General features: G+C 40.5%; 1 protein-coding gene across 7 annotated transcripts in view; it reads left to right on the forward strand.

Moving 5' to 3' along the window:
* The window catches only part of ZNF608 (zinc finger protein 608), a 172382-nt gene that overhangs the window by 157340 nt on the left and 42 nt on the right, over positions 1 to 15000 (forward strand). For 6 of the 7 annotated variants that reach the window (XM_085846419.1, XM_085846425.1, XM_085846421.1 and 3 more), the window contains 7 exons: positions 3001 to 3088; positions 3315 to 5679; positions 11871 to 12300; positions 12448 to 12611; positions 13026 to 13179; positions 13571 to 13642; positions 13879 to 15000. The exon at positions 13879 to 15000 is cut by the window's right edge and continues 42 nt beyond it. In XM_085846419.1, coding sequence (XP_085702545.1) covers positions 3001 to 3088; positions 3315 to 5679; positions 11871 to 12300; positions 12448 to 12611; positions 13026 to 13179; positions 13571 to 13638 — 3269 coding nt within the window. In that variant the 3' untranslated portion in view covers positions 13639 to 13642; positions 13879 to 15000. The remainder of the gene's footprint in view (positions 1 to 3000; positions 3089 to 3314; positions 5680 to 11870; positions 12301 to 12447; positions 12612 to 13025; positions 13180 to 13570; positions 13643 to 13878) is intronic. The other variant, XM_085846422.1, reaches the window with a different exon arrangement.

The following is a 15000-nucleotide window of genomic DNA, read 5'->3' on the forward strand; positions in this document are numbered from 1 at the left end:
GATACTGTCACTGTTTACATTCACCAAAAGCAAGCGACTACCTGTCCGCTTTACTCCACGCTAAGGTAGTAGTTGGGCATCATCGGCAAATTGCCTATATAATTTGTGAATTGTGTCCCAAAATGTTCTAAAATTCTCCATGCTTCCGTGTCATCACCGTGTTCTCATTCATTCAGGCGTCGTGATGGCCATATGTTTGTTTGCTTTGTAAGCCCTGTTTTGTATTGATAAGATGTGCATTATTAGCAGGTCATACATTGTTTAAAGGTCATTTGAGTCGTGATTGTTGCAGAAGGCAGTGAGATTTTCCTGTAAAGGTCAAGCACTAGGCCACTGGGGGCTGCTGACAATGTCAGTGGAGATGCTCACGGATTAGAGTGAAATGCACTTCCATTTGGTTGCATGAGAACTGCTGCCTTTGAAGGAGAAAAAAAAAGGGTTTACATGCTGCTATCAAAAGCCTGGTTTAACATTTTGTTGTAGTACTCTGTCATCTATACACCTCCCAAAACAACCCCATCCTGCCATTCCACATCACCCTCTTTACCTCTGTACCCCCTACCCCAGCAACCCCATCCTGCCATACCACATCACACTCTCACTCCTGTCACCAATCACAATGAGAGCATGGTGGTTCTTTTGTTGGAATATATATATATATATATATATATATATATATATATATATATATATATATATATATATATATATATATATATATATATATATATATATATATATATACTAAAAAGGGCACGCAAGACATCTGATCTGCTGCCATTTTTAGAGGCAAGTGACAGAAGCATGCAGAGTTTATTGTTCGACTTCACTGTTCCCGTAACAAGGTGTGGGCAGACTGCCCGACGAGCAGGGAATGTTGGGCCAGAAGAGCTCTGTAAATGAAGGCGGGGTGGACCTGAAGGGAAGCAGGATAATGTCACAAGCCTGAGACAACAAACAACCATTTGAAATGGCATGCCAGAGTGAACTAATGAAATCCAGCTCCAGAGAACTGAGGTTTTTTTTTCTGTGGCTGCTTTGATCTTTTGAGATGTGGACAAAAGCAATTTCTTTCTGTGCTTTGGCAAAGAAACCTATAAAAATGGAGCTTGCTGCTTTTCACATACTTGTCACATTGGAATTATGAAAAATTGCTTTGTCCTTGTTTTTTTTTTTTCTTTTCTTTTCTTTATCCACTATTTATGTTACAACTAAGTTGATAATGTGACTTTATAAACTGCAGCTATGCTGATAAACCCTGGTGGCGTATGCATTTATCCAATGTGAGTATCGTTGGGGACATATGTCTTTGTTGAGGAAATCGATGACGGTTTTCTGTAATAATAGGATGCAGGACAGGAACAAAAGGTTGGTCTGAGACATTTCAGCACGCATAGGACAAACATGTTTCTTGTTAGTGTTATACTATTAACATCATCATTAGAGACACATTCTGGCTTTCTTTTATCCAATAAAGTTAATAAAAGACAAAATGCATTGCAATTTTTTTAATGTTTTTTTTATTATTATTTAACTCCAGCAATGCCCTTCTGCTTGCTGCACTCACCCACTCCACCAGTGAAATCGAGTCGATAAAGTGATGCAATGATTTCATGTGGTGTTGATATAGCACAGGCATTTTGGGCCAAATGGCCTCCCCCTGCATCAAAGTTCCTTGTATGTATATATATATATATATATATATATATATATATATATATATATATATATATATATATATATATATATATATATATATATATATATATATATCCTTGTAGCACTAGCAGGTGCTGCATCATAGAGCATACATGCTGTAACTTTTAACCACATTATAATTAATGAGCAGCTCATATAATTGCAGCATTGTAGCACAGGTTGCTTGACTCTATTTATTTATTTATTTATTTCTAAATGCACTGCAGGATTCCTGAGATCTATACATAAGTTGCTGTAAATGGAACTTGCTGCTTAATGTCTCCTTAGAAATGATTGCAAAGTCCATGACACGGTGCCCTGCCTCTGAAGTTCCAGAGTGACATTATTGTAGTGAGAATTTAACTCTACGAGATTCCTTGAGATGAAAGGAACCAGCTGTTATCAGCACAGTATATTTTGCTTTACATGGATACAAAGTGGACCTTGGGAAACAAAAGGTGCAAGAGTTATGAGTGAGGTAAACAAGCCAAACCATGTTGGTTTGCTTTAATGAACGAATCACAAACAAAGTACATCTTCACACACATTTAAATAAATACAACTTTTATTGATCATATATGTTGGTTTGACGTGAATAATGTGTCAAATATATACAGTAAAAAGGCATTGCACTAATTTGTGACAGCAAACGGGTCAGGCAGTACAGGGTTAAAGATAATTGAATATACATAACTGATGTCCATAGGGCAGTCTGTGTTGGTACCAAAGTGGAATTTTCTTCAAGAAGCATGACCATAAAAACAAGGGAACTGTACTTAGGAAAGGAAACTTGGATACAGGAGGAGGCCATTTGGCCCATTATGCCTGTGCTTTATCCACACTTCATAAACTTATTCCATCAGTTTATTCATCGTCGACTATAGCAACCCAGTCTTTAACATTTGCTGAATCAGTGTTTGATTCATTTTTTTATGAATATACTATATATTTAGAAACTTTAGTTGTATGGAAAATACCAAACAAAAATTCTTGCTGGTTTTGGCACCGCATACAGCGAGCTAAATTATTGATCTGTACGAGAGAATCTAGAGAATCATTGTTTAAGCTTAACTCGGTAAAAGCATGGTAAATGTAGTGTTCACATTTGTGGCTGAAACTTGGGGAATTCTGTTTACATTATAAATGGAAGCTTATCACCGAGTCAATAAACATAGCATTTGGATAGATTATTTTGATCTGGTTTAGATATGGGGTGTCAGCAATTCAGCTTGATTTTTTTTTTGTTGTTGTTGTTGTTGAATGCTATCTTTAAAATGGTTTACCTTGGCTATCTGCCCCCAGGCTTGTTGGTAGTAAATGTAACCTGGAGAAACAAGACGTACGTAGGAACGCTCCTTGACTGCTCCAAGCACGAGTGGGCACCGCCAAGGTATTCAGTACAAAACGATGTGCTAATGAGCTCTTCGACTGAGAATTCAATTTTGCCAATCTGCTGTAGAAGTGATTAAAAGTGGCTCAGTATTTATTGTGAGACAGGATGTGTGAAAATTTTACTTTACTGCTCAAGATTAAACTTGTGCAAACACTAAAAAAACAATTCTGACTGTGCTCTCTATCCTGGCTTGAGGATAATCAAAATATGTTTTTTTCACCAGATTCTGCGAATCACCCACGAGTGATGTGGAAATGCGGGGAGGACGTGGGCGGGGGAAGAAAGCTCGGGCTGCATCAAGTGCCTCTCAAACGGATCCTGGTGGTCTCACAGATGGTCGGGGCCCTCCGGGAAAAGGACGTGGGATGAGCGGGGCTGGTAGCAATAAAGGTCGAAGAGGGAGCCTCTCAGCTAATGGCCACTGGGGCACACTGCACAGTGCTGCATCTTCGGATGACATGAAAGCCAGCCCCAATGGCAAACGCAAGGGAAGGCCAGCCACTGAGATTTCTTCACTTCATCAGGCCCCTGAAGACAGTCGGGCATACAAAAGGTTGCGGCCGAGCCCAAGGACAATAAGTGGTCAGGCCTCAAGCACGACAAGGTCGGACATCATCCTGGCACGACAGGATGCTGGGTCACCTGAAGGATACAGGACTCCAAACACAGTGGCCTCACCAATATTCATCGATTGTCCCCACCCTAACTGCAGCAAGAAGTACCGCCATATCAATGGGTTGAAGTACCACCAAGCTCATGCGCACCTTAAGACTGATGGGAATCAGCAAACACAGCAAGACAATGATAATAAAAACGCAGATGAAGAATGCAACAGTCTTGGAAACATAATAAGCAATCAAACTGAAACCATAAATGAAGCTAGTTCTTCGCTAGTTGGAGAAATCCAATGTGCAGATTCACCTTACCCTAGCGTGCCAGTTAGCCCACTGGCCGCTCCTATTTACGAGGTATGCAGCTCTCCGACAGCTGCAAAGAACAGAGTACAAAAAACTGAGATCAAAGAGGAAGTCAGTAAAATGAATGGAGACACAGATTTATCTGAAGAGCCAATTGTTGCTAGTCCCAGTCATGAAATGCCACTCTTAGAAGCGGAGACCCCTGCTAAGGAAATGGATGGAGAAAAATTGAGGAAAGTTGCAAGTCTTAAGGTTTTGCCCAAAGCCAAAAATAATAGGCTCATAGCTCCTGCACCACCTCCACCACCACCTCAGCTTGTAGCCATGCCAGGAATGTCCTTGACTTCAAGTGCCACAACGATATCTTCAAGCTTAGGGCTGCCTGCAACGCCTGTCATTTCCACGGTGATAAAAGCTATGCCAAAAAGCCCACCGCTCAAGCCTATTCAACCAAAGCCAGCCAGTACTGCCGAAAGTGTTCAAGTATGTCCCAATTTGGTGCCCATAAAGGAGAAAAAGAAGAAGGATAAAAAGCGTTCTAAAGACCGAGAAAGCAAGGAGACCGTGAGTCTTAAACTGAGTTTGAAGGTAATTGGACGGACCGAAGAGAACAGCGATTCTGGAAAGGAGCTGTCAAGTCTTTTATCTAAAGACTATGTTGTAAAAAATGAGAATGTGTCAAACAGCCCTTCAGAATCCCCAGAAAAGAGGATTGCAAGCATAAAAGCAGAGGCAGCTAAGGTATACAATTTCACTGACAATTCTCCGAGCCCTTCCATTGGCAGTGGATACCGTGAAGTTCCTCGAGTTACCCTTATAAATGGTCGGCCTGTACCGCAGCAAAACGCTTTGCACAATGGCATTGATGGTCTGGCAGCACCAAACAATGAAAGTCCTGCCTATTCTGATATATCAGATGATGGGGAAGAATTGGAGAGGGAAAGAGAAAGGGAAAGAGTTAAAAAGGTTTTTCCAACAAAGGTTCTTAGTTTCAATGACTCTGAGCTCACCACCCTGGATACTCGAGCAATACAAAATGAGGAAGATCCTTCCCTTTACTCGGAGTACAACTCTTATTTTTTACAACCCAAGCTACAGCAAGATTCAGGCAATGTGACTGAGAGCATTCTACATCAAACAGCTACACCAACAAAAGATCCTGATGATGGTTTGGTAAATGGTGGAGTAAATGGACCAATTGGAGATTCTGACTTGCAATCTCTTTTGGTGACGCAACAGAATGCAGCGCTCTCACCACGATCACTCTACTACCAGCAGTACCCATTTGGATACAACTACTATGAACAGCATTATCGTAGTCAACCTCCGGGAAGTCCAAGTGGTGAGCTGGCAATGAGCAAACATTGTGACCGAAAAAGTAAACACCGGAACAAGGACATCTCCAGGAGTGGCGATGGGAAAAAAAAGTCCATCCCGCTGATTGCAACAAGTGCTCCACAGACGCCTGTAAACCAAGAACAAGGGAAGGTCACCATGCTGGAGACCCTCAAGTCAGGGCATGCTTTTTCTAACGAGGCACAAAGTCAGCAGGAACAGGAGGAAAGTGGCAGCGTACGGCAAACTCCAAGCCATTTACTTGCAAGTATTGACAAGACCAGGCAAGATGGTGGAGATCAGGTTGAGCCAAAGGCTTCAGCCCAGTATAAGCAGGTATGCTGTTATCTTTTACAATTATAAACACCAATTAGAACAGTAAACCTCTGAGTATTTTCTTCTGAAATCCATCAAATTTTTTAATCCAAAATGCTTTCAAAATCCATATAGTTTAATCCAAAATGTTTTAAAAATTCTTCATTAATGAATTGAAATGGGTGAAACAGGACTTAGGGTGGTGTGGCATGGTTTGCGCTTTAACATTCCTCATTTGTCAGTTCAAATTTCAAAAGCTGTCAACTGATGATTCAAGTGAGCTCTTTGACCCCTTTCCTCACTTGTGTCCAGGACTGGTTCACTTCAGGTTTCTAGTAAAATATATAATGTAGGAATGCATTGTTTACTGTCAGAACTGAATCTCACAATGCTTTGCTGAGAAATGTATCTGGTTCATTGTGGCAGCACATCGTTAAAAATAATCTACAGCAACCTGAGAGGGTCATACATCTGCCAGGTTTGCAAAAACGATTCACTTTACCTCGGTGATTAATATGATTCATTGATTGAAATACAGTAATAAACTAGAATGGCACTCAGAGAGCGCATAGTCTCACCTCGCGCACTCGTTCTGAACAAAGATACCATCGTTAACTGAACACGCTACTGTTATGGCCCATATACCCGTATCGTCCATGCACCCTATAATTCCACATACATTGCCATTATCCATAGCTTTATTGATTATTGATCGATTGATTATAAGGATATTTAAGCCACATACATTGCCATTATCCATAGCTTTATTGATTATAAGGATATTTAATGAAGATGTTTGTGCAAATGAAGGCTAAATTGCGTCAATGAAGCTGAATATGAAAAAAAAAAAATTCAAACTATATTCTCAATGGCTAAGTCTGTCATATGTATGAACTTTCGCATCAATCTGTTAAGCGGTTCTGAATAAGATGTTGTTTTTTTGGCGTTTTGATTTTCATTCCAATATGGCCGCCATACCATGTGACCGATGACGTCATAAATTTAATTCTTCACTCACATCGGGTCGTAAATTAGATATATGAAGTTTCAGATTTTTTCAGATATGGCTTTCGATTAAACCAATCATGGCTGGGGTACCACTTCACCGATGATGCCATTATTTTCACCCTATACACACCATGTTGGAGTTTATGGTATATGCCAAGTTTCAATTTTTTTTCAGTGAAAAATATCTTAACTTTTTTTTCTTTTCATCAAATATGACTGCCATACCATGTGACCTATGACAGAGCTATCAATAAAATATTCTCCATGGAGAGTCCCTCCTATGTTTAAAGTTTCACATCGATCAGACAAGCGGTTGCAGAGAAAAATATTTTTAAAGCGAAAATACAGGGTGTCCCATAAGTCCATAGCTCCCTTTTGCCGAGCTGTAGATCGTGGAATAGTTGATGAAAACGCACGTTTCTGATATCAAAATTTGGCAGAAGGATCAGAAAAGAGATGGAAAAGGAAAACACAAAAATCCCGTGGTACTCACTTTATTTCAGTTGCTCATTGTCCCACCGGAAACATGTACACATTCGACACAGCGATGAATAACTGAATGGCAAGCTTCCTGAATTGTGCCTGCTTGAATTGAAGCATAGGTTTGCTCAATTTTGAGCCGTATTTGTCCAATGGTTTTGAGTTTCCTGCTGTAGACAGTCCTTCATGTGAAATGATTCTGATTTAGCAACTTGACTGGACAGCATCAGCTCACATGTCCTAAAAACCTGCTCTTGCACTTCCCATATCTGCCCTTTTCACCCTATTATTTACCATAAGTCATCTTCCATCTGCTTGGAACTCAGCCAACATCACTGCATTACATAAAAAGGTGCAAAAACAGATCCCCTTAACTTCAGACCGATTTTCTTACCTCCAATCATCAGCAAGGTCTTGGAATCCATAATCACAGTTGACATAAAATCATTCCATTTCTCCAATGACCTCATCTCAGATCATCAAATCGGATTCAGACCTGGTCACTCTACCTTGGACATGCTGCTTCTATTCTCCCAACAATTGGTGGAGGCCCTCAATATCAGATATGAGATTAGGGCCGTCTCTCTGGACATATCTCGAGCTTTCAATACAGTGTGGCATCCCGACTTGCTCGCCAAACTCTGCTGATGGAATAGAAGGCGAACTCCACTCTTGGGTTACTGACTTCCTTCACTCTCATTAGCCAGCATGTGGCTCTCAATGGAACCCTTTCTTCTCCTCTCACTACCAAGGCTGGAGTACTCCAAGGCAGTGTTCTCGGCCCTATCCTACTCCAAATATTCATCATTGATCTCTAACTCCATGTAAAATCTTCTTTATCTTTTTTGTGATTACTCCACCCTCTGCTTCTTCTTATTCTTCTTGCGTATGGCAGCTCAGCTGCCGGGTAGCTATCATTTTGTGGGGCACAGCTGTGCCGCTGATGCAGTGCCCCAATACCAGTACACTGGTACTGATTCCGCCGACCTTGACACCGTGGAAACCAAGGCCTTCAATATCATTGGAATGTGTCACGATAGAGCTGTGTCTATGGGCCTATCACTTTGCGATTGTTGACAAGTCAGTGGTCTCTCTGTTTTCTTCTCTCTCCTTTATAGTCTTGCACTCTCTGCTCTTTTTGTGCATTGCTCCCCCACCCCCACTCAGGTATCTGCAGGATGCGTGCATTCCACCAGCAACCCCCTCCTCGTGAAACTGCCAAAATCCAGAACCAGTGTTCACCTACACTCATTTTTCCTCTTGTTTTTTTTTCTTTTTTTTCCCCTACCTGTGGAACCAACTTCCATATTCTCTTCAATCTCATGCTTCCCTCCAGGTCTGCAATACAGCTGTTCACCACCATCTCAAATCGTCCCGCATACTTAACCATGATCTTTAATACACCTGTTGGACCACCTCCTTCCCTCCCAGAATTTTGGTTCTGTCTATCCCTTGTGTTCTCCGCTACAGGTCTTCAAGGCAGATGTATACCACCATCTCAAATCATCACCCATGCAAAACTATGATCTTTTCTACACCCGTTAAATCACCCCACTCCTCCCAAAATTTTGCTTCTGTCCACTTCTCTTATGTTGTGCCCTGATCATTTTGGTGTTCCGGCTCTTCCACGAGCCTTTGCCGTATATACAAAAAATGGCTTCATGAGGCTTAATTTATGGAGCTGACAAGATACTTGGTGGTATGAGCACTTGTCTTTGAGCTGTCTAGTCTAGGTTTGTATCTAGACTTGGCTATAAACTGTCACGCGGGTGTTGAGCATGTATGGCGAGACATCAATGTGTGTGCCATACATTGGAAGTACATTAAACAGGAGTATCCATCTGGAAGCACTGGTTGTTGGTAGACGTTAAAGATCCCACGGTATATTTCAAGCAGAGTCGGCAAGTTATCATCGGCACACGAGAACAAATTCCAAATTACCACCACTTTCAGTTGAATGTCAGGCTTGGCCAGCCGGTTCATGAAATTCCTGAGCCAAAAACATTCCCCAGCTGACCACAGAGGGAACAAATAATTTTTGCTGTTAAAAGCAGAAGAGAGAGTCCAAGACACAACAAAAAATAGATAATAGTTAAGAATCCACTCCATGCTGCTGATGGCCAGTGGAACCCAGTTATTGTGTGACCATGCATTCTAACCCTTTTGGTTAGGATGCATGTGTTTGGTTGACCATGTGCTTCAACGTTCGGCCTGAAGTTTGTGCATGCCCTAGATGGAGAAGCTTTGTTGGATGTTGGATGTTGGATGTTGGATGTTGGACAAACGATCCTGATTTTAAAATGTTTCTAAAGCCTATGTAGGTGGACTGATACTGCAGTTAGCAGCATCGCAGCTGATAGTCAGTGGGTGGTTCTGTTTTATATATATATATATATATATATATATATATATATATATATATATATATATATATATATATATATATATATTACTAAAACTCTCATCTTGTGTATATGTATGTTCCCGAAATACAGCCATAATAGTATACGATAGACCAAAAATTTTAGGACCACCTAACTCACCATTCGCCTGCGGTGTGCAGTATTAAGTTTCATTCCAATCGGGCCACAAAAAAATATTCAAAAATCAATTTCCGATTCAGTCAAGTGCACTTCGGGAGTATTTGATCAATGCAAACAACCTCAGCGGTATAGTTCACTGAAGCTATCTTTTTTTTTTCTTGAAATGATTTTTTTCATCAACCGCTGTCACAACGGGAACCCAATGGGTTCACGGGTCGTCTCGTGTGTGTGTGTGTGTATGTATATATATATATATATATATATATATATATATATATATATATATATATATATATATATATATATATATATATTTTTTTTTATTTTTTTATTTTCTTACGAATCGACTTCAACATAGTTCACCACAGGATGAAGGTCTCCCTCAACATCGCCCATTCTATTCTATTCTATTTGATGCCATATGTGGCCATAATACTGCACTAAAATTTAAAATTTCATATCTCCATCTGATCTTTGGTATATCTCTGCTTCTCCTCGACTGTTCTTCAGTTTGCCAGTTTGTATTTCTTGGCATCCACCTGTTGTCCGTTGTTCCTACTACGTTTCCCGGCCAGTTCCATTTCAGTTTTTTTCTTGTGATGAGAATGTAAAGCAATTTGGTTTTCTGTCCGATGCACTCCTTTTTTTTCTTGTCGGTTTGAGTTACGCTAAGACAGGATATTTCACTGTCTCTTTGTGTGGGAATTAATTATTGCTTCATCTTCTTTGTTTGAGACCATGTTTCTCTGCCACATGTGGAGCTGCCAGGACAGCCTAGAGGTATACGCACTTGCCTCTGTGCTATCTTGCCTGGGTTTAATTCCTGACCCATCTAAAAACTGTCATTCTGGTGTTTCGCAGCTCAGGTGATATATCAATGTGTGTGCCATCCCTCGGATGGACGTTAAACTGGGTGTCCCGTCTGCTCGCAAATTAATTGGTTGACATTAAAGATCCCCTTGTGTCATTCACAAAGATTAGGCGAGCTATCGTCGGTACCATAAACAAATTCCAAATTCCTGCTCCAACCTACAGGGGGCATTGCATCAGCGGCATGCCACACCCCTGCAAGAACTGATGCTAACCTGCAGCCATGGGCTGCATACGAACGACGATGACTGCAACATGCCATTGCTGAGAAAACAAACGCATTGTAAACTTTACTTTTAAGACACAAGGGCAGTTTGTTTTTCATTACATTTTAAAACTTTTGAAATGCTGCCCACTTTCTTCCAGTACGTCTCTTCGTATCTTCAAAGTGATTTGTATCCATTTGTATGAGTTGTCCGAAGCAAATGTAATTTCTGGTTTCTTCAATTTCGGAAAGATCAATTTGGATCGCTTCCTTTTTTGTGTCGTGAATGAACATCAATTTTATCTTTGTCATATTCGTTTTTCGTCACTTTTTAAATTTTTTAACTCTAAATTGTGCCCATTTTCTTTCCAAATCCATCATGATTTTCTGTTCTTCAGCATTGTTTGAAAATCGTAGGTTGATTAATCTCTCTCCATAGACATTTATTCTGCTCTTTCTCCCTCTTACTATTGATTATCCCCAGGGAAAAATGCGACAGTTAGAACTTTCGTATCCGATAGTTGTACTCTCGTGTACTATAGTTGGTAACAGGTCTTACTACAGTAGAGTCTGCAGAGAATTACTACAGGAAAGGAATGCTATTTTTGCCTGGGTCTGACTATAATTACATGTTATAGTCACGTAATGAAATACTAAAAAAAAAAAAAAACGTTGGCATGTCTTGGACTGTTGAGAGTATCTCTTTCATCAAACTTTTTGAATGCCTCTTGTATGAAGTGTAACACAGGTCTAATATTTATTTAAGAGGTTAAATAAAAAATAACTCGAGCATGCAGTTAAATTAATGTGGAAACCCAGTATAATTTGCTTAACAATATGTGTGCAAGTTGCATAACGGGACTAACATTGTAACATAACATTAAATATTGATAAATGATTATGGTTTAACAATATTATGATCTTGCCGACAGTTACAAGCAATTGCTATTTTGCCTTGTAATGCAGAGTTTTATCATCATTCCATGTCAGAACCACGTGATGGCTTTTTGAGGAACTGTGACCAATGTTTTGTTTTTTTTCATTTTCTATGGATATTGTTTTTGTCTTCTGTTACGCAGTAACTTCAGCTGTCTGTTATGTTGCAGACACATGGCTCTGTGTGCCTGCCTGCTTTTCTTCAATCCCTGCAGGAGTTTGATGTGAACCAGTGGCAGCAAATGTACTATGCTCAGTTCATGGAACAACAGAGGGCCGAGGAAGAGTGCTGGAAGAAGCTGGAAAATAGGCAGAAAGTGGATGCCGGTCGTGATGTACAGGGAAACGAGAGCGATGGAAAAGCTGAGGCATGGGATGCCAAGAGGCCTCAGTCAAAACCAACACTTGATACAAATGAAGATAAGACAGATGAGGGGAAGGTGGGAGCTGGAAATGACTCTCAAAGCAGTGTTCATGTCACTGCTGCAGCCGCCTCCTCGTTCTTGCAATACATGTCACAAAACCCATACGCACAGCTTTACGACCCAAACCACCCTGCGTTTCGAGGAGTATCCCCCATGATGATGCATTTTTATGCAGGTTTATCAGCTTTGACCTCTCTCATAACACCTTTCTACCACAACCACCACAATTACACTTTCAAAAATGGTTTTATATTATGTTTAAATGCAATACTGTTGTATCATGGTCATGAACTGACATTTGTCGTTCCATCTGTTTCCCCAGGGGGTTACATTTCACCGAGCCTGTACTACTCTGCCTATGGAAAGCTTTCAGGTCAGGAAGACGGGGAGGTGGAGAGGCAATGTCAGGGTGGGGCACCAGTGTGGGGGAATGCTGGACCAGAGCCCAAAACATCCGATCCACAACAGAACAAACATTCAGCTTGTGTAAGACTTGAATGCGCACTCTTCGGAACAGACACACAAAATAAATCTGAGTAATTGCTTTTAAAATGACTTCACCAAGCAACTCTCTGCATGTTGGCATTTTTGAACACTTAGAGGTAAATGAGCATCATTGCTTCATTACAAGATAACATATTCGGACGATGTGGCCTTGACTTCTAATCACATTGAAATAGATTCCGATTAAAATATGCGTGCGTTTACTTGAAACAAAAAGACATGTTGTGATCTTTTCATAAGTCAGGATGTTCATTCGGGAATATTGTGCATGTGTTGGTCACACTATTGAGCGTGCATGCTGTCAAAGCTGTCAATAGTATGCACGTGTGAACATCGATTTAATCGTTTTCTAACTTGAGCGCACAGACCCATTAACAGTGCTGTGGTCCCATGCAGGTGTCAGAAAAGGCCGCGACTGTAAGGGAGAAGGAAAACAGCTCGGATAAAGTTAAAAAGCGAGCAACAGCACCCTCATCCAGAACACAACATCCTGCCTTGCACCCTGGGGTATCCTACCACAACTTGAACAGCCAATATGAACACTACCAAGGTAATGCACTTATGCAAATTACAAGTAAAACCTTTTTCCTCTCCCATTTTATGATACAGAAAATGGGAGAGTGGAAGTTGGGGAGTTTGGGTGGTGGTTGGGGATCAAGGGGGTTAGAAGGCCAACAAAATATTTACATTTATTTACTTTTATTTTCTTGTTTATCTGCATGAGACCATTAACAAAACGTTCAGCCAGTAAGAGAGTCCGATTTTAACTTACTGTCTTTGGATCGAATGGAAAAATTTATCGACCATATGGGCTTGGTGCTCATGTAAACAATTGTAGGATTTGCTGTTTCTGGTAACAATTCTGTTTGGGGGTTGATGGGGAGGTTGATTAATAACATGAAATAAGCGTTTGCTTACTTAGTTTGCACCGTGTCCCTCAGGTGCCCCGGCAGGCCAATCACCAATCCCCCATCCAGCTGCAACTGCTTTTAGTTCACAACAGAGGTGAAGAGGTAATTATTTCACTCACTGCACCCACACACAAGTGCATGCTTCACATTATTTTGTTGTACCCCCCCCCCACCCCTCCTCATGATGCTCACAATTTGAAACGTGTTTTGCAAAAAATGATTTTTTTTTTTATATGGACACACAGACATTTAGGCTGACAATTTATTGGATAGCACAGGATATGCAAGCTGCCTGAATAGGTCTGTGTTTACGCACAAAATTTCGGTTTTCATCCTAGGACTCGAACTACAAAAGCCTTCGAAGACGTCATGTGGCTGGGTCATGTGACTGCACATTGACGCACCAGTTCAATGGTGCTCTTGTTTTGCCTTCATGTAGGCAAAACCCCCTATTTACAGCTTTGTACAAATGTTATTTTTATTACCGTTATTTGTAGCGCATTCTGCATTACGTGCACCTAGAAAGGCTTGAATATTTTGCCCACAGCTGCTGGCGACACATGTCTTTTATTTTTTATCGTAAAGTACACACTGCAAGCACATGGTCCACACCACACTGTCAGTCGAGTCAAGGGAAAAAGGAATGTGACATGTTGTATATTATCATAAATGCTGCATCATAATGCCATGGTGGCATTTAATGAACGACACATATAGTTTGAGAACTGGGTTTTTTTGTCACTGATGTTTAAAGCAGCCAGCTCTACTGAAATTGCCAATTCCAACAATACCGTCTTTATTGCGACCAAGTCAGCATTCAGCGATGAGATTGTCGGAAGTCCTGGTTGTTACTAACGAGTTAGTTTTGTACAACGGGCAGTCACATTGTATGATAAGATGCATACGTATCCCTCATGCAGTCCCAATTGGCAAAAAATTGGTTTTCCTCTAAAAATTTGTTGGAGCAAAGCGATGGTGAATGGTTGATTGTTCTCAGCACGCAGTGCATTATTCCTTTTTTTTTTGTTTGGTCCAGCTAATCACTAACCAGGCAGGACAATTTCTGATGAAATGGTCATATTTGCTGCTCTTTATTTTACGCCCTACGATGCGTTGCAACGTCATTTGCTGTAGATGTTTGTTTTTTTGTTTTTTTTATAAACCTTTCATGCTTTTAAACCTCCATATCTTTTGGGCCTTTTCATTGAAACGTAATCTCATTTCCAGTGGCAGTACTGTATGTTTCTACGAACACTGTTTCCAGGTATAGCAAAGCAAATTACCCATACAAGTGGTCAGGGCCTGTGTGTTTTTTACTTGAAACTGTAGTGACATGAAATGTTTACACTATAGAAACCTGTACAGATTTTTGAACTTCATGTTGAAACTGTGTTCTGATTTATTTCTTGTAAATTGTACATGATTCCTCTTCCTCGTTTTTCCTTTTTGTAACCCACCTT

The sequence above is a fragment of the Eptatretus burgeri genome, chromosome 11 (assembly GCF_056783735.1).
Source record: "Eptatretus burgeri isolate ZD-2024b chromosome 11, Ebu_testis_v1, whole genome shotgun sequence".
Lineage (NCBI taxonomy): Eukaryota > Metazoa > Chordata > Myxini > Myxiniformes > Myxinidae > Eptatretus > Eptatretus burgeri.